Source organism: Gadus chalcogrammus, chromosome 22 (genome assembly GCF_026213295.1).
Source record: "Gadus chalcogrammus isolate NIFS_2021 chromosome 22, NIFS_Gcha_1.0, whole genome shotgun sequence".
NCBI lineage: Eukaryota > Metazoa > Chordata > Actinopteri > Gadiformes > Gadidae > Gadus > Gadus chalcogrammus.
In genome coordinates, this window is record NC_079433.1 from 20895726 (window position 1) to 20914864 (window position 19139).

At 45.4% G+C, this 19139-nt stretch overlaps 2 protein-coding genes across 5 annotated transcripts in view; one reads left to right on the forward strand and one right to left on the reverse strand.

The window, feature by feature from the left end:
* itgb8 (integrin, beta 8) overlaps positions 1–15129 on the forward strand; it is a 35877-nt gene extending 20748 nt beyond the window's left edge. For 2 of the 4 annotated variants that reach the window (XM_056582101.1, XM_056582103.1), the window contains 7 exons: positions 795–935; positions 1745–2180; positions 2727–2949; positions 3862–3965; positions 4736–4846; positions 5832–5995; positions 13164–15129. In XM_056582101.1, coding sequence (XP_056438076.1) covers positions 795–935; positions 1745–2180; positions 2727–2949; positions 3862–3965; positions 4736–4846; positions 5832–5995; positions 13164–13292 — 1308 coding nt within the window. In that variant the 3' untranslated portion in view covers positions 13293–15129. Of the gene's footprint in view, positions 1–794; positions 936–1744; positions 2181–2726; positions 2950–3861; positions 3966–4735; positions 4847–5831; positions 5996–13163 lie in introns of those variants that run through there. The other 2 variants (XM_056582102.1, XM_056582104.1) reach the window with 2 other exon arrangements.
* Positions 15130–16261: 1132 nt separating this feature from the next.
* On the reverse strand, positions 16262–18191 carry sp8a (sp8 transcription factor a). Its single transcript, XM_056582382.1, has 2 exons — positions 18138–18191; positions 16262–17566 (listed from the first exon to the last, which is right to left on the reverse strand). Exons 1-2 carry the CDS (start codon positions 18156–18158, stop codon positions 16262–16264), a joined length of 1326 nt encoding a protein of 441 aa, XP_056438357.1. The 5' UTR covers positions 18159–18191.
* Positions 18192–19139: the final 948 nt, after the last annotated feature.

A 19139-nucleotide genomic window follows, 5' to 3' on the forward strand; every position in this document is an offset into this window, starting at 1 on the left:
ATACACACACACAAATGCGCACAAACAACTATACACATACACATAAGTGCACATAAACACACACACAAATAACCGCAGCATCAGAACAGAGTTGGCATTCTAATAGCTATCAGATCACCACGGGAACCACAGGTTTTAATTACAGGCAAACACAAAGATGCTATTTCTGGGCCCCTCATCCTGTTGTACCCAGCAGCCCTGTGTATCAAAGCGACAAGTGCACAATGAGCTCTCCGTGGAGACATGTGACAACCCCAATTTATCTGTTTGCTCTCTCCCGTCTGTGTATCCTTCCTACCCTTTATGTTTTTCTCTTTCTGTCTTTCTTTCTCACTTTCTTTCTTTCTTTCTGTCTTCCTCTCTTTGTCGTCCTAACTTCTTTCCTTCTTTTTTTCTGTCTTTCATGTCTTCCTCTTGTTTTTTGCTCGTCCTTCTTTGGTTCCATTCCCCTTGAGCCCACACTGTCAATAAAAGGCCCTGGTCTGAGCCTGTCTGTCTGTAACAGGCCCTGTTCTGAGCCTGTCTGTCTGTAGTTTGCCTGTGATTTATTTTCCTGCAGCGTCATGTCATTACATTTTCATTCGTCAAATACTTGTATGATAATGTCTCTCGCTCTCTCTCTCTCTGTCTCTGTCTTTCTCTGTCTCTGTGTGTCTGTGTGTCTGTCTGTCTGTCTGTCTGTCTGTCTGTCTCTCTCGCTTGGTCTCTCTCTCTCTGTCCGTGTCTCTCTGTCTGTCTGTCTGTCTATCTGTCTCTCTCTCTCCCTTGGTCTCTTTCCCTCGGTCTCTCTCTAGAGGTTGTTATCGGAGGTGGGGCTGGAGGTGCTGGTAGAAGAGGGTGCTGGCAGCAGGTACTGGCTGTCCGTCTCCCCTCTCTGTCCGGAGGGATCCACAGCTAATGCCCACAGCTGCTCTGGGGTGTTACCCAACCAGACGGTAAAATCATGACACATGCATGCAGGCACACACACACACACACACACACACACACACACACACACACACACACACACACACACACACACACACACACACACACACACACACACACACACACACACACACACACACACACACACACACACACACACACACACAATCTCACACAAACAAACACACACATGCACTCACACTTATAAATACATGAACACATCTACGAAGACTCATTGCTAAAGGGCCATTGGAGTATTGTACAGTGTCCACGATTCCTCTTGAGAACACAAATATTCAAGAAGGTACTATGAAACCAACCAGTAGACTAGGTCATGTGATTCCACAGCTGTTTCCCCTTCTCCCCCTAATCAGTTTCTCCGCTTGATGAACAACAGAACAACATTGTTTTGCACAAGAGTTTAAATCCCTTCAAATGGAGCAGTAATATTTGAACAAGAAAGGGGCCACTTGAAACCTACCAATTCAAGTGTTCAGAATTCGCAATAGTTCTGGCTCATTTCAAAACAATACCGCAAGAATGATTCTGTAAACACGCTCCGCCCCGGACATAAACAATCACAAACGCACCCACGCATATATACACACACTCACAAACACGCACATGTGCACGTACATACACACACATGCATGCATGCAGGGCACACACACATGCACGCACACACACACACACACACACACGTACACACACACACACACATACACATACACATACACATACACATACACATACACATACACACACATACACATACACATACACATACACACCTAACACTGTTCCCCTCCTACAGGTCTATTTTAACATCACCATCGGCATGCGCTCGTGTCCTGATGAGGATGAAGGTACAGACGTCAAGGTGACGGTCCGCCCGGTGGGCTACAACGAGTCCACGGTGGTCCGGGTTCAAGCTCACTGCCGCTGCCGCTGCGGATTGCCGGGGCGGTGCCGCAACCCAGGCCAATCGCAATGCAGGGCCGACTCCACACCGACCAATGGAGAGGCTCCGAGGAAGCCGGTGCAGGCGTACAGCAGGGACTCTGAGCAGAATCCCGGAGAGCGGAAGACCCCCTGCAGGGCGGAGGGGGCGGAGCTGGAGTGTGGGGGGCGGGGAGTGTGTGAGTGTGGCAGTTGTGTGTGCGAGCAGAGCAAGCTGGGGGCGGTCTACGGAGCTCACTGTGAGATGGATGATTTCTCCTGCCCCTACAAAGACGGCCTGCTGTGTGGAGGTGAGACCTAGATGAGGCTGTATACGACACACACACACACACACACACACACACACACACACACACACACCCACACACACACACACACACACACACACACACACACACACACACACACACACACACACACACACACCCACACACACACACACACAACAGATCTTCCACACTGATATGGCAGCACTCTCTCATCCTGGAATTTTACATCAGCTGTATACTTAGGCGTGCTCTGCCCGCCTAAGTACTTCCTCTCAATTTTAATTTCCCTTCAGTACTACGTCTGGGTCTGTGGTATGTTAGTGGGTTTTCTCCGTTCAAATTTGGTGCGTCCAATCAGCGAACGGAGGGAGTGGCTGAGATCAATGACGTTCAAGTCAGCTCTCGTTGAGAGAGAGTGGTAGGACCAGGCTATGCAACACATGCACCCCCAATACATTTGAGTTATTTAAAGGTTAACTGCCCACCCCTCTGCTCACCTTTTCCACATGCCCCCCCTATCCTCCCTCTCCCTCTCCTTCATTCTCCCCCCTCTCTTTGCTTCCTCAGGGCGGGGTATGTGTGTGTCTGCCGAGTGTGTCTGTGATTTGGGATGGACAGGTGAAAGTTGCGGATGTCCCGTCACCCCGGAGACCTGCCAGACGTCCGACGGCGCCGTGTGCAGCGGGCGTGGCCGGTGCCAGTGCGGAAGGTGTGTGTGCGACGCACCCCAAAACTCCGGAACCTTCTGCGAGAAATGCCCCATTTGCCACGGCACCTGTCAATCATACTGGTACCTCCTCCTTTCGCTTTTCTTTCTTCTTACCCCAGTTGATAAGAAGCAGCCGGTTAATTGTTGAAACAGTGGTAGACTAAGCTAATAACAATAGAAATGTCTACAAATAAAAGGGAAATAAATGTCAGCTCGAGACCTCTCTCTCTCTCTCTCACTCACTCACTCAGGGTGCACTCACACTAGGCCATCTGGCCGTGGCCGCGGCCGTTTTCACACCTAAATCTGCCAGTGTGAGTGTGGCCAGTCTGGCCAGGCCAGGCCAATTTGGCCACTTGGGAGAGGTGTGCTGCTACGGTACGGGCCGCTACGGTACAGATGCTAATGAGCCGACACGCGCACACGCACGGCTACGCAACCTGAGCTGGATGACGTATAGTCCATGCGACGACCACGGACATAATAAAGGCGACGAGCCTTCTTTCCCATTAAACCGTAAACATATATCCAAATAAGCAACAGACTCAGCAAAGTGCGAACTGTGTTCTCTGTGTTGTTGTCCATTGTTGTTAGAACTCTGAGTGGCGGCAGACTTTATTATGGTCCATGCAGCGGACGCTTGGTGATGACGTGTTACTTGCGACGTGATGACGTATGTACAAGAGCCTACCGTGGCCAGGCCACAGTTGCGACGGCCAAAGGCCACGGCCAGATGGCCTAGTGTGAGTGCAGGCCAGAGAACAATGGGGCCATTTGAGCACAGGTGTGAAAACGGACAACGGCAACGGCCAGATGGCCTAGTGTGAGTGCACCCTCACTCACTCACTCACTCACTCACTCACTCACTCACTCACTCACAGACTCTCTCTTTTTCTCTCTTGCTCATCATCTCGCTCACCATTTCTCTTTCTCTCTCTCGCTCTCTCTCACTCCCTCTATTCCTCTCCCTCTCTATTTATCTCCCTCCGCCAGGAAGTGTGTGGACTGCCACCTGGCTCATGGCCTGCTACACGGAGAGGCGGGACACTGCAATCAAACTTGTGCTCCATTGGTGGGCTATGTTGATTATATTTCAGGTACAACTAAGTTTAGCCATTAAACAACACCTGTACTATAACATATATATCCAACCATAAAGGAAGCGGCGTGTGGTCATGTGATCTAGCCAGTTTTGGCTGGTATTTTAGAATGAGCCGAGAGGAATTAATAAGTTATGACTGAAACCCCAGAGCTGAGATCATTCTACTTTCTTTGCCTTTATTGTTTCCCATAAACCCAATTGGACTAAAAAATAACTTGCAAGCAAATTATTTGGTCAATCGGGTACACGATAAACTGAGGTTTACCGGGCACGGACACCCTCATCTGCGGCCCCAGCTGTCCACTAGCCACTAGCTAATTTGACGGGACTCCTACAAGACGAATCAAGTATGGCTGTCGTTAGGTTGTCAGTGCTTTTTGCGGTGCTGTTTCCACTACAAAAAAAACAAACTCAGGCTTGCTGCGCTGCACAACATCCAGGGCACTGAGCTGTCAGTCAGCTGTCATCTGTCAAACTCATTAGCCAATGGGGACACATCCCGCCCACCCGTGAGGTTTGTCTCAATGCAAACAAAGGAAAAGCCTGACTCGCAGATGAGAGCGCAGACAGCGTGAGGTCAGAGAAAACAGGGAGGGCAAACATGTTGAGACCAAGTCTGCAAGCTTACACTAATCATTTGTTTCCATGTTATACACTTAACTTCTGAGATTTTAGTTTATTCTTGATTCCTTCTCAAATTTTTCTTTTTGTTTGTATTTAAGAAGTTTTGTCTGATTTTGGTGACACTAATGTGATTTCATGCAGGGGACCTGTGGAGTCAGTGTGTTTACATCCGTCCCAGTGACAGCTGTCACTTTAGGTTCCACGCCACCTCAAGGGCGGGCCTAACACAGCTCTACATAAGCACACGCCCAGGTAGGCTACACAAATACACACACACACACACGCTGACAAAAAACATTTTATGTTTACACACACACACACAAACACTTGCATAATCCAGGTCAGTTCCGCTGCTTCCGCTGTGGTGTGAGTGCAACTCAGTGTATTGCAGCTGCCCCATGGACAGCATGCTGTCCATGGGGCAGCTGTTTTTCACATTTACTTCTATACACATACCACCGTGCACACATTCAAACACACTCACACAAACTTTCCTCGAGGAACACTTGCGTAAACATGTCCGTAGTTTCAGGCAAAGAAACAAACATTAACAACAAATACACAGGCAAACGCATATACAGACTCAAATGCACACACACACACACACACACACACACACACACACAACACACACACACACACACACACACACACCACACACACACACACACACACACACACACACACACACACACACACACACACACACACACACACACGAAAGCTAGCCCAAATAATCATATCTGTTTTTCTGGACAAATAGAACACACACACACACAAATCGAGGCACCCTAATGCAAACGCATATGTGTGGTTCAAGTTAAACAAACACAAACATGCACACACACAAAAAACAAACAAACACACACATCCAGAAAGGGCTGCGACGGCTCAATAACTCCCCACTGTGATTTTGGAACAGCTCTCCTCATTGTGCTTTTCAGCTCTCTATCTCCCCCATCATCGACCCCCTCCCCCACACCCTCCCCCCTCGACGGGACGCCTTATTGCCCCTCCCTCCATATCTCCTCCACCCGGTTGTGGCTGGAGCCAGGTCTCCATGGAAACCCAGCGAGGGAAATGTCACAGCAGAACTTTGGGTCCATTGTGCGCAGGCCAACGAGGCCATCATTCCCACATGACCCCGGAGACACTCCCTGAGAGACAAGGACCTCCCGCTCCTCCGCTGGCACAGCTGTCGCTGACCCATGCCCTGTGTGTGTGTGTGCGTTCACAGAGTGTGCCGGCAGCTCCGGCCATGTAAGGACCTTCGTGTGGGTGTGTGCGCTCACTGTGTTTTGCGGGCTGGTCGTGGTCACCCTGTCCATGCTGCTGCTGCAGAGACAAGGCCGGCCACCAGGGGGCCCCACCGTGGACCTCAACTACCACCCCACCAGCAAGGTAGGCCCCGAGGTGACCACACAGGGGTATCCCATGCATTGTCTCCCTGATGAAATCAAATAGTGAAAGGAGTCCTCGATTCAAAACACTCACTGCTCAAACGAGAGGCAGTCTACCTGTAGGCATCCTTGAGCCAGATGACTAACCCCTAACTGCTTATCAATGACAAGATGACTAACCCCTACCTGCTTATCAATGACAAGATGACTAACCCCTACCTGCTTATCAATGACAAGATGACTAACCCCTACCTGCTTATCAATGACAAGATGACTAACCCCTACCTTCTTATCAATGACAAGATGACGAATCCCTACCTGCTTATCAATGACAAGATGACTAACCCCTACCTGCTTATCAAGGTCAAGATGACTAACCCCTACCTGCTTATCAAGGTCAAGATGACTAACCCCTACCTGCTCATCAATGAAAAGATGACAAACCCCTACCTGCTCATCAATGACAAGATGACCAACCCCTACCTGTGTTTCTGTTCTAAAGGGCTGATTATGGTCCCACGTTCACGCAACGCAAGGGGGTTACGGACTCCTTACGTTCTTGCGAACCCTCCTTGCGTCTGCCGCAAAGACCTGACGGGCGCCTCCCACCAATGGTAGGGCTGGGCGATTAATCGAATTTTGATCGCGATTTCGATTTTAGCGTGAAACGATCACAAAAATAATAAAATCGAATATGTTTTTTATATTTTATAGAAAGTAGGAAAGAATAGCTGGATATATCCAGCTGGATATATAGCTGGATATCTCTCCAATGCTCCAGCTCAGTGTGTCTTTGAATAGTCATCCCACCCTTGCTCTCTCTCTCTCTCTCTCTCTCTCTCTCTCTCTCTCTCTCTCTCTCTCTCTCTCTCTCTCTCTCTCTCTCTCTCTCTCTCTCTCTCTCTCTCGCTCTCTCTTTTTCTCTCTCTCTGTCTCTCCCACACCCAGTGCCAAGAGGAGGGAAGTTTCAGTCAACAGCACTACGCTGCTTTGAGTGGGGCAGCTGTCGTTTGCATTTCCCCTCTTCTTTGCTGGCGACTGACTCTCTTAAATGTCCCAGGGATCCACTGCTGTAAGAATGAGCAGAGAGAAGGAGGCCAGTATCTGAGGGATAAGAGGTGATATATTCCAGTTTAAGCTGGATCTGACTAGTTGGAAAAGATTTCTGTCAATGGAGGAGGGGAGATAGAGGGTCCTATTTTAACGGTCTGAAACGCAAGTGAGAAGCTCGAAATGGGAGTAGCTTTGTGGGCGGATCTCTGGCGCTGTTGCTATTATACCGGCGGATAATGACTCTTGCGTCCGACGCAAATCTAAAACCAATGAGAGTGCCATCTCCCATCCCAACCCTTTAAAAGCCATGAGACAGAGACAGATGCATGACCATATGAATTTCAAACTTCAAATGGCTCAGTTTATGGCCAAATAATATGGCCTGATTCACACATGGAATAGCGTTTTCTTCTACAACTTCAGAAACACTGAGTTGTCATGTAAATTTCGGCAAAGAGAACTTAACACATATCTGATATGTAGGGGTGTAAGGTACACGTATTTGTAACGAACCGTCATGGTACAGGCACTTCCGTGCGGTTACAGAGGTGTACCACGGTACGTAAAAGTCTCAGACTCTGTAATCCGACTCCGTAACTACGGAGACCCCTAAGCAGCTCTCCGTTGGGATGTCGGATACGCAATGCAATTCGCCGCCCGATCTATCTTATATATTGACGACAAACCATGTAAGCAGTGTTGTAAATAAGCTTCCAAAGCTTTTCAAATCTTATTTGGTGTTGTATTGGTCCTTAAGGTGCAAAATAAACAATGTACAAAGTAATTAAAGGTTGGGTATGGAATTCGCTTTTTTGGCCATTTTTGCAAAATTACTTGAAATCCTTATCATAACCCACTTACAGCCACTGAGTTAGAAGTACCAACATGAAAATTAAACAAGTCAATCATCTGTGGAACGGGCAGGGCTCGAAAAACTCCAGCCAATGATTTCCAGAGCCACCGAGTTGCATTGGACAGTAAGTACGTCAATCAAACGGTCGTACTGCACTCCCCCGCGCCTCGCGCGCGACCCCAGGTACTTGGAATGGGTGGAGTCAGAGTCAGCGTTGAAGGAGAGGGGGTAGGACCATTTGAGTTGTGTCTTTTCAAAATCTGCTGGCGTTTCGCAAATCCCATACACCTTTAAGGTGCAAAGTCAAACCGGAAAAGTGATTCCGGAAATGAATTTGGACCAATCATAATCCTTGCCGTCTCCGTGGCGTCGACAGATAGTTAAAAAATATTTGATGCACTCCAGCTATGGAGAGGGCTCTCCATGTCCACGTACAGCACTTTAACATGCACACACTAGGGATGGGCAACGATCGTCGAATAGTCGAATAGTCTGAGTCACGTAGAATATCGAATAATGAATGTGACTATTGTTGTTTATTATACGGCTCTTCTCAATGCTGTTCAACGCTCCGTTGACTTGCATGGGCCTTCACAACTTCGAATGGTGAATAGCGTCCTTGGTTGCTAAGCGACATCAACGTCTTTGGCAGACTATGGCTGTGTCCCAATTCCTAGGACGCATCCTTCGAAGGCTGCATTCGAAGGATGCGTCGACGCAGATTGCGTCACAGCCAAGTGCTGTCCCAATTCCAAGGGTCCTTCAAATGCGGCCTACGAATGCAGCCTTCTTTTCCCGGATTTGAAGGATGCATCGGCTGTATCCTTCACGGCCCAACGTATCCCAAGATCCTTCACGGCCCAACGTATCCCTCCCAAGATTCATTGCGCACTCAATCAATGGAGATGGCGGAGAATGGCGATTTAAGTTCTGCATTTAAATGTAAGTATTTGGTTTCTAGTCACTCGAGTATTTAACGATACAAATGTTAAAAAAACAAGGGCCCTTAAAACTTTTTTCATTAAAGTAATAGGCAATATAAGTAAGGTAACGTTACAGTTAGTGACGCTGTAACGTTAACTAAGAACACCCGTTAAGCCCTATAGTTTCAAATTTAAGAGGTTAAAATGGTTATATTTACCGAAATTGTGGCGATTATATAGATAATTTGCTATTCTGTAACGTTAGATAAATGGACCAACGCGAACACAGGTTGTGGACCCTGGTTTTCAGACCGTAACGTTACAGACGTTGGGATTGATTACACAGTTAACTTGGTTATTTTGCTATTTAAGCTGCTTTTGTTTGGTAGTGTAAAGCAAAACTAATTCTAACATTTGGTTTTGGTTTAGGGAGCCAGCAGCATACTGCTCGATTTATTCTATTGAGGGGGGAGAACGATGAGCTGTTCACCGGGGTGAAATACTCAGCAAGTGTGGCTTGGGGGTAAAGAAACAATCTTTTATTTATATCGTAAGTTGGTTTATAAAAATTATTATAGGCCATTTATCTATCTTCATTTGACCATCTTTTAAAGGTTAGTTAAATTAGCCCTCATTAAACAGCAGGACGGATACAACATCCCCAGAAATCGTTTACTACGATGTCCTATTTTGGGTTATAAAGAAAGAAAGACAAAAAAAGTCACAGCTCGCATCAGTACTAGACAGCACTAGAAAAACACAAAGAAAAAGGGTGTTTTGACTTCTACTGGTTGTCTTATTATTATGGGCTTCATATAGGATGAGGGCTAATTTAAATGTAACCTTTACAAGATGGTCAAATATATATATTATAAATGGCCTATTGTTAACATGGGCTATTAACATGATTGATAAATGTGTCTCTTGTTTTCTCTGATTAACAATGTCTCTGTGTTTAGGACAATTCTGGAGGAAATAGGCCTGCAGGGGAAGGTGACTCCCCCGCAGGCAAAGAATTTTTTTTGCTGAAATTTGTTTTGATACTGCTCTTGTTGTTAACTGCCATGATTGTTTTCCTCTGCCTTAGGATTGCAAGTATCCAGGGTCAGGAGAGGGGATAGGTGGGAAACCCACTGCTGCCACTTGGCCCTGGTTTGTCCCCATGGATAAGGTATTGGATTGGGACAGAGGCATTCCACCAACCCCCCTGTCCTAATTGCCTCCATCCCTGAGAACACACCAGGGCCAAGTACAGCAAGTACAGCAGTGGTGGATCAGGAGGTGGAGGACAAGGACAGCGAGGGCCAAGGTCCAGAAGAGGGACAGAGAGGAAGACATGTTCCAGAGTCGCTCACTATCTTCCGAAAAGGACTCAAGATTCACCTGTTCAGAGTCCACCTCGACTGCATAGCCACCCTCCCCCTTCTGGCCACCATTGTACACTGTGTTGTATTGTATTGTATTATAGTACTTAACTGTGTAGCAACTGCAGTAGCTGCTATCATGGCTGTAACACAGGGAATGGGTTAGCCTAGCGATTGTGGTACTTGCGCTTGGTTCTATGAACATCCTTTCTGTACCGACAGCGATATATTGATGCACTTCTTATGACAAATATACTTATTGTAAGTCGCTTTGGATAAAAGCGTCTGCTAAATGCCCTAAATGTAAATGTAAAATGTAAATGTTCCAGTTAATAAAAGAGGACATGAGGCTACAAAGGGAGGCAGAGGAGAGAAAAGCCCAGGAAAGCAGGGAAAGAATGGTTTTTCTCAATTTTTTGGTGGACAAATAACTTATGTTCTGTTATATTTAACACATTGTTTATTATTATTTACATATTTATTGAAACTAACTTATTCAACCAACTTTTTTGATTAACTATTTATTAAAACCCTTACTAACTTTTTTGTATTGACTAATGTATTCGTATATAACTTATAAAACATATACAACAATAAAAATTTACAACAAACATTCATGTGACTATTTACAACAATTATTATAAAACTACTATATACAAAAACATAATGATCAATAATAATTTTTGTTGGTTTCTTTTTTTCGCGCTGTCCGGTTTAACTTCTGTTTTATCAGGTCAGTTCAGCTGTCAGGGTTGCTAGGTGACAGGAGCAGCGTGGTCACGCAAGTGAAAGGGCGGTAACGGTTTGTATGGAGTTAGATTCATGCCAAAACCCCGCACACACGCAAAACGTGTTTTGCTCACACATAACGATTCACACGCACACAAAACGTGTTTTACTCACGCAAAATGATTCACACACACGCTCAGTGTGGTTTGCAAATACAAAACATCATTCACAAACTAAAGCATTTTGCTTCAGAAACAAATACAGTATGTTTTACACAAAGTACAAAAAAAAATCTTTCAAGTACACAAAACAATTCTACAAGTACGGAACACGAAAGCTGCGCGTGGATCGGAATGCATTTGCGCACGGATCGGATTGCATTTGCGTGAGGAACAGCAAGGCGGAAAATTAGTGCCAAAAGTCACGTGACAAATAAATGTCCTGTTATTCACACTACACAACAGCAGGTGGCGGTGTTGAGTCAGTTTAAGGACGCCAGGACGATCTTTTTTCTCCCCAAAATCTTTATTTGATGCCGGCCAAACGTGTGTGGATTCAACTCCATACTATGCGACTTGCCGCCCCTTTGTCACGGAATCGTACGACACGGAGAAAAGCTAGTTTGGGAGATTAAATTGAACAAAATGAGCGGCCAACAGGTGAGTCCAATGGAAGTGTCGCCACTCTGTTTTGGAATCAAATAAAGATTTTGGGGACAAAAAAGATCGTCCTGGCGGCCTTAAACTGACTCAACACCGCCACCTGCTGTTGTGTAGTGTGAATAACAGGACATTTATTTGTCACGTGACTTTTGGCACTAATTTTCCGCTTTGCTGTTCCTCACGCAAATGCAATCCGATCCGTGCGCAAATGCATTCCGATCCACGCGCAGCTTTCGTGTTCCGTACTTGTAGAATTGTTTTGTGTACTTGAAGGATTTTTTTTGTACTTTGTGTAAAACATACTGTATTTGTTTCTGAAGCAAAATGCTTTAGTTTGTGAATGATGTTTTGTATTTGCAAACCACACTGAGCGTCTGTGTGAATCATTTAGCTTGAGTAAAACACGTTTTGTGTGCGTGTGAATCGTTTTGCGTGAGCAAAACACGTTTTGCGTGTGTGCTGGGTTTTGGCATGAATCTAACTCCATAGGTTTGTTACGTAAACCAGAAATGCTCCGTAGGCTAGACCGTCCCATTTCTTCGGCCTTCGGAGTGTCCTTCGCGGTCTACGAAGGCCGCATCCTTCGAAGGACGCGGTCTACGAAGGATGCGTCCTATGAATTGGGACACAGCCTATTTCTCTGCTGATCAACACTACGAATGCTGGTAACAAATAAATTGTAAAAAGACACACCGCGTGAAGTTATTTTTTTGACATGCTAGTTCACCGCCATGGACTATATTATGCGTTACGTGTTTAGTATCAGCCTGGGATATACTTTGCTCGAGTTTATTACTGTTATTATTATTATTTTAATGCATGGCATAGCCTACTACAGTGTTCATTCATGCAGCCCTTATGGAAAAAAAACATCTACAATCGACATGCTATTTCTATGCAGTTTCACACATATAAATAATCTTTGACATCATTATATTTAAATTAGGCTAATTGTTTACATGTTTGTGCTGTGTATAGCCTACGTGTGTAAGCTTATGTTACAGTCCCGACCTGCCTTGGCACGTCAAAATAGCAGCACCAACTGCGCTATCCGCTAGGGCACTTAGACCAGGATATTTTCGGTCAGTGGCGCAATGGCAAAATCGATCAGTAATATAGCACCATTTATCATTGGCGCCGGAACACGCCTCTGCTTTTCGCCGACACACCTCTCAGGGCGCAAGCGTAGTGGTGCAAGTTTGCTGCGGGGGAAAATCAGCTTTGCGCCGGGTGCAAACTAGCAACGATACATGCGTCGGTGTAGAAAGTAAATTGCGCTGGTTGTAAGATATATGTCGTATGTTTGTATATTTAATGGTCTGACATCATAGCTTACAGTTGGTGTAGAGGACTGAATGGATGCAGTTTATTTTTGTATATTTAAACAATAATACAAAATCTTAAAACTGAACAAGACATACAAGTACACATTTCTTGTTTATTGATGATTATCGATCATACTATACATATCACAGTTTAAGGCAGAACATTTTTGACAACCACTTGAGTGATGCCCGTGTTACAAAGGAACGAGAGGTGTGTCGTATATATATACACTTCACCGATTTTATGTCTCACCCTTCAGGACCTGTCATTCATCCCTACCACAAATGAGAAGACAGTGACCTACAGGAGGGATCACCCACCCGACCGCACCGGGGAGATGAGCATTCAAGTTCACAAGATAACCTTCCGAGACCCCTGGCAGTGCTAGGCAGTGGTCAGGGTCCAAGGTCAGGAGGACGTGAACTAGCAATACAGACCTACAGAGGGCGTTGCAGAGATGTAGCTCAGTGTTTGACATTCTAATGTTTTCTGTACCAACTCTGAGTCCCAAACTGCTCTAACTGATTTTTACAACTTTATTTTTTGCTTTGACACATCTACCCAACAAAAAACGTATAGACTGTGTAACAATGGCCAGTATTTTGAAGGAGGGAGTTAAGGAGGGAAAACACACTGATCCTCTGCTATCCTTTTCCCCATCTGTTGCTACAGGGAGTGTCAACAGGGTAGGAATTTCTCCCTCCTTTTGTGTTACCAGTGATCCGTTAGCTTATTGTCTCACATCCAAACGTGTGTGTGCGCACGTTTGTCTTGTAGGACACTCCAAACATTGCCTCGGATCCCACATAAACATTATCCGGTGTTAGCGCGCCCCCTTTTGGCCCAGCTACTGTAATGGCATCGTATTTCCAACCACACTGAACACCTTACATACCTCAGCTCCATTGGCTTGCTACTGGAACTGCATGAAACACTAGAATTATGTTTCAAATTACTTTTTTTTACTTATTTAGTAAACAGCATGTTTTTCTTTATTTTATTTAAACCTTGATGACGTGAATCACATTTTATTTAATTAGGCGTATTGCCTGCAAATGCATTTAATGTGTTCTCGATTTATTTTGGTCAAGAAGACACTTTGTGATATTTTGTCCATTTACCATTCAACTTGATATTGCTTATTTTATTTGTCTCCTAATCGTTGTTTGTGTGTTAACATGTTAGCGAAAGACTCTGTTTTTTTCAATTGCCAATAATCATGATAGACTTGCACTAGAATAACTGTTTTGTACTACTGAACGGACTCACTGAATGAGACACAAGAGGCATTATCTTATATTTCCACAGAAGGCGCTTGGGTAAAAGGAGGCCTGATCCACTGTGAACAGGTCTAACAGACTATGGAATCAGAATTGTAAATAATCTCTACATGGTCAAATTCACATTATAAGCCAAAGTGAAACCGATCAATTATTTTGTTTTTATTTAACAACATGTAAACCTTGGCACCTGATAATCTGAAACCAGAATCGGACCACTTTAATTTTGTGGTTTTGAGGAATCGAGATCTGAGCCTGTGAAGGCAATGTGAACAGTATAGGGTGATAGATCGGAACTGGGCGAAAACATTGGATTTAAGCATTGAGGCCGTTCATTATAACCTGGCCGATGTGAATTTCTAAGACGAGATGAACGGTTTGTAGACAGCGAGAAACGAAATACAGTAACCATATAATTACTGGAAACATATAATTAGGCCAATTAGCATGAGCTGAGTCAAACAGAGGCGGAAATCTGTTCACCTCTGCATTCTGATTTGACATTTCTTTGTTTAGAGTACAATCTTTATATTTTATAGACCAACTTCTAGACAGAAATATAATTAATTATCTCAGGGTTTGGTTTGCTGAAGGTAACGAAAGGCGGAAAAGAATAATAATAATAATAATGATAATACGAAAAAATTAAATAATACTAAAGATAATAATCACAGGCCCATTGAGATGTTTACAGACATAGCTGCTTCTCTTTGTTTAGTTTTGAACACTAATGAATATTTATTGAAATGTTTTCTCTCTTAGTTTACGTTTATTTTTGCACTGTGTATTTTCATCATCGCCTTAGGCTTGCTATACAGTACAGACATTTAGCAGTGGATGTGCTTTCTGCCAAATGAATTTCTCATGACCGGGCATTGGACGTTAGAGTGACAGCAGCACTTTCCTTGTAATTTTGTTGTACATGTAGTTACTAGTTGTGTAGCATGCAAGTTTTACATAAATTAAAAAATATTTTCTAAATCTGTTTTTCTAGTGTTATTTTTCTACTCTTATCAGCACTTTATTAGGAAAATGATCCAAACTAGAATTGAAAGAAAACTTTAATTGAATACATGAACCAATATTAATCACATGGCAAATCAATCCTTGGGTCATTTTATGGTTAGAAAACTGGCTTGATGGGAAGATTATATGATAGAAATTCAAAATTGCCATATTCTGTGTTTTGGGGCAAATACACGTTGTATTAGCCTCTCCAAAGAGATGAGGCTTTCCGATATTATTTTCAATGAGTAGGCCTATTCACCTGCAGATAATGACCATAAAGTATCAAAGCTGTATCTACATTATTATATATAGATTATATAAATTCTATATTTATATGTATCAATTCATATTAAGCGATATTCATTTAGGGGGCTGTACGATTGATTTAAAATGAACAATAGGTGGTGCTAAATTCATTCATAACCAACATTTGCGCCTGGAATATTAAGAATATTTCATTAATACATTAATGCTCACCTTACTTGATATTATATTTTGTTTTTGTTTTTATCGACGAGTTTATTTTAAATATATAAGCAGTTCAAAAACAGGTTACTAGTTTTTACGCAAAATCGCCTTCAATTGTTTTGCTCCAATAGAGATATTAAAGTGTAGGCACTACATAGCTAAAATACAAAAATACAACCAGACGATATAAGTCATATCCAGTTTAATTGATTTATGAGAAATACCACATATGCCCAGTGTAACTAAAACAACAAAAAGAGAATGTTCCAAAATAAATAAATAGACATTATAGTTCAAAGTGCCACATATCAAGACAGAACATGACAAAATTCTCACTATGGGAAAAATGAGCCAATAAAAAAACTCATTCATAAAATCAGAAAAGTAGCCTAAAGCACGCAGTACCAACACGGTCAATGACGTCATCAGAAACCAAATGGGACATTAAAGATGAGGTAAGGACAGTTTCCATCCACGGGTGAAGCGTAGCATTAAAGTGCCCAGTTTTCTGTTCCTGTCCCACAACTAAAAAGCACTCTCTTTTTGATATTGCAAATTTTCTTGCAAGAGTCACTTGTTCTTGTTAACTTTTGTGTTCAGGTTAATCAGCAGAGTTGTGTGGGTTGGGGCCCAGCCCTGGCTCCTTAGCAGCGTGCAGCAACAGCTCCGGGGACTGGTGACTCGGGCTCCCGGACGCGCTGTTCTCCGTGTCGCTGCCCCCTTTGCCCAGAGACCCCCCCGGCGCCCCACCGTCCTCCGAGCCGTCCGCGCTGTGCGTCCTCGCGTGCTTGTTCAGGTGGTCCGAGCGCATGAAGCGCTTGTGGCACACGGCGCACTCGAAGCGCTTCTCCCCCGTGTGCGTGCGCAAATGCCGCTGCAGCTCGTCGGAGCGCGTGAAGCGCTTCCCGCAGAACAGCCAGTTGCAGACGAACGGCCGCTCGCCGGTGTGCCAGCGCAGGTGCGCCTTCAGATGCGACGTCTTGCCGTACACCTTCCCGCAGCCAGGTATGTGGCAGCTGTGCAGGCCTCTCCTGCGTGGACTCGTTCCGCTCGGCCCGAGCCTCTCGGCCTCCTGGCAGTTGGGACAGTCGCATGTGGCTTTCCCGGTGTAGCGACGCGAGGAGGACCGCGAGGAGGCGGGCAGCGAGAGCACCGCGTTCTCAGTCAACGCGGAGGCGCCGATACCGTTGGAGTCTGAATAGGCGCGCGTGATTGAGGGTCTGAAGCTTTCCAGGAGCTGCGGCTTGACGTCGGAGAAATTGGCCTGCAGGAGATGCTGCGGCGGGCCGGGGCTCAGTGCGGCGTGGCCGTGGGACAGAGGGCTGTACTCTGTGCTGTAGCCGTTCATGGGAGATGGCAAGCCCACCGGACTCTGAGTGTCCACCCAGCCCGCACTCATGTCCCACCAAACGGGAGAGCCGTTGGAGACGTTCCCAACCTCGGGCTTGAACCACGAATCATAATGGTGCGCGGGCATCCTCGGATAGATCCCCGGTATGCCGTCCACATTCGTGGGAAATTTGGACAGAAACATGGAGCGCTGCGCGTTGGTGTGTTCGTGGACGCCGCCGTCCGACGACACGGCGCTGGGGTACATGGAGAAGTCATTCCCAAACGTGGAACAGGGCGCGGACACGGAAAAGGCGCTGGAGAAGGCGGACACGTTGACCCCCTCAGAAAGCCCACCGCCCACGTTATTCCTGGAGGAGTGCGTCCCAAGCGAGGAGAGGTTGGCGCCCAGGCCGGAGGACATGCAGGGCGCCGCTCTCCTCCACGGGAGGAAGCCCTTGGCGAGCCCCGAGGTCCCGTCCGACAGCGCCGGGGAGGACGAGGGGCTCAGGTCTCCGATCCGGCTGCAGGTGGCGGCCAGCATTGCCAGAGGCGCGCTGCCCAGCCGGGGTTCCTCCTGTCAAACATAGAAAAAAAGTTTTTTCGTTTTTCGTTTTTATTTGCACCGTGCGTTTTAGCGACACAATAAGCGCTTTATCGAAACCGATTTTTTTGCATGCAGGTCGATAATGCCCATTTAAAAAAATATCTATAAATAAATACCACTCTCAATCTCTGAAATTCAGAACACCTTAATAACACACTGTGCGATGTGTTTTTTTAATCTGGCTCTATATCATGGGGTCGCCTGATTACGTTTGTTTGAATATAAGTCGCTATTCCGCTGTCTAAACCAAAATTTTTTGGTAGAAAATAGGGATTTCTAAGATTCGGTCAAGTATCCGTGTTAATGCATGCAGTCACATGAGACACCGTTTAATTTACCAACTATTAAAGTCTTGATCTATCGTGACTGTCAATAAATCCCAAAGAGGACTATTGTAGCGCTGCACCTTACAGAACAGTCTAAAAAATATTAATTCAGCCAACAGGGCTGTACAATAGGCTACTGGTACAGTGTTCTGCAAATTGATCAAAATATATTGCTTGAATAAATTCAACCAAATATCAGAAGAAAGTGAACTTACCCCAAGTAAAGTAGCAGCCATGTTGTTTACTTCGCACGTCTCAAGTGTTTTCGCTTTGAGTGAAGAAGACAACTGCTTCCTCCCGCCTGACTCTCCTGTAGTTGTAGTTTCCCTGTCGCTTTGAAGTGCCGCTGACTGCCAGGCGACCAATCACAGGCGCTCAATCCGCGACCCACGCGTGGGCCTACTCTAGATTATTCAACTCTCGACCCGAACGACTCGCGACGTGAACGCACTCAATCCACCTCGGCAGAACGCTACTTAAAGCGTGTTGTTGGTATAAAATAATAAGGAATAACAGCGCGGAGAGCTCCCTGACCGGGGGATTTGCTGCTCCTTTGTTAGTTCAACCACAAAAATGTTTCAAACCGCCGCGGCTATAAGGGATTATAGGAGGGATGTTTTTTTATTGATGTTTGGTAGCTGGGGAGAAACAGGTTGATGGATCAGCCCGGTCGTGATAAACCTCCCCGGCCCCGGGGGGCGGATCCGCTCGGGTCCCGGGCCAGGAAGAGAGGAGGGGGGGGGGGGGGGGGGCATTACCTCGCCAATTTATTATTCTCATTTTTATCGCAGTCAAGCCATTTTGTAGGTTTAGCAACTGCTCTTGAAATAGTACCTTCATTTAAACCCGTTCCTCCAGCCAGGTGTTGCAAAAACACCCCGCTCCTACGTCTGTCTGTGGCTTATACATTGAGTTGAGCAACTCTTCGTCATAACGTTCACCGGATGAATGTCCAACCTGATGAAGTATGCCCACCTGGTCTGGAGCCAGGAGGCGTCGTCTCCTCCCAAGACTGCACGGAAGATCGAGCCTATTTGAATTTCAAATGTAATATTCAAATGGCTTTAATCAATTTCATGTTATGTTATGTAACAGCTTCCCCATACATCCTCCATCATTCTTACATGTATGCAACAATAAAGATAATCACATTAGGTACTTATTCACCTAGGTGTGCGGCCTACACACGCAGGCCTCGGTGTCCTCTTCATTTCCCA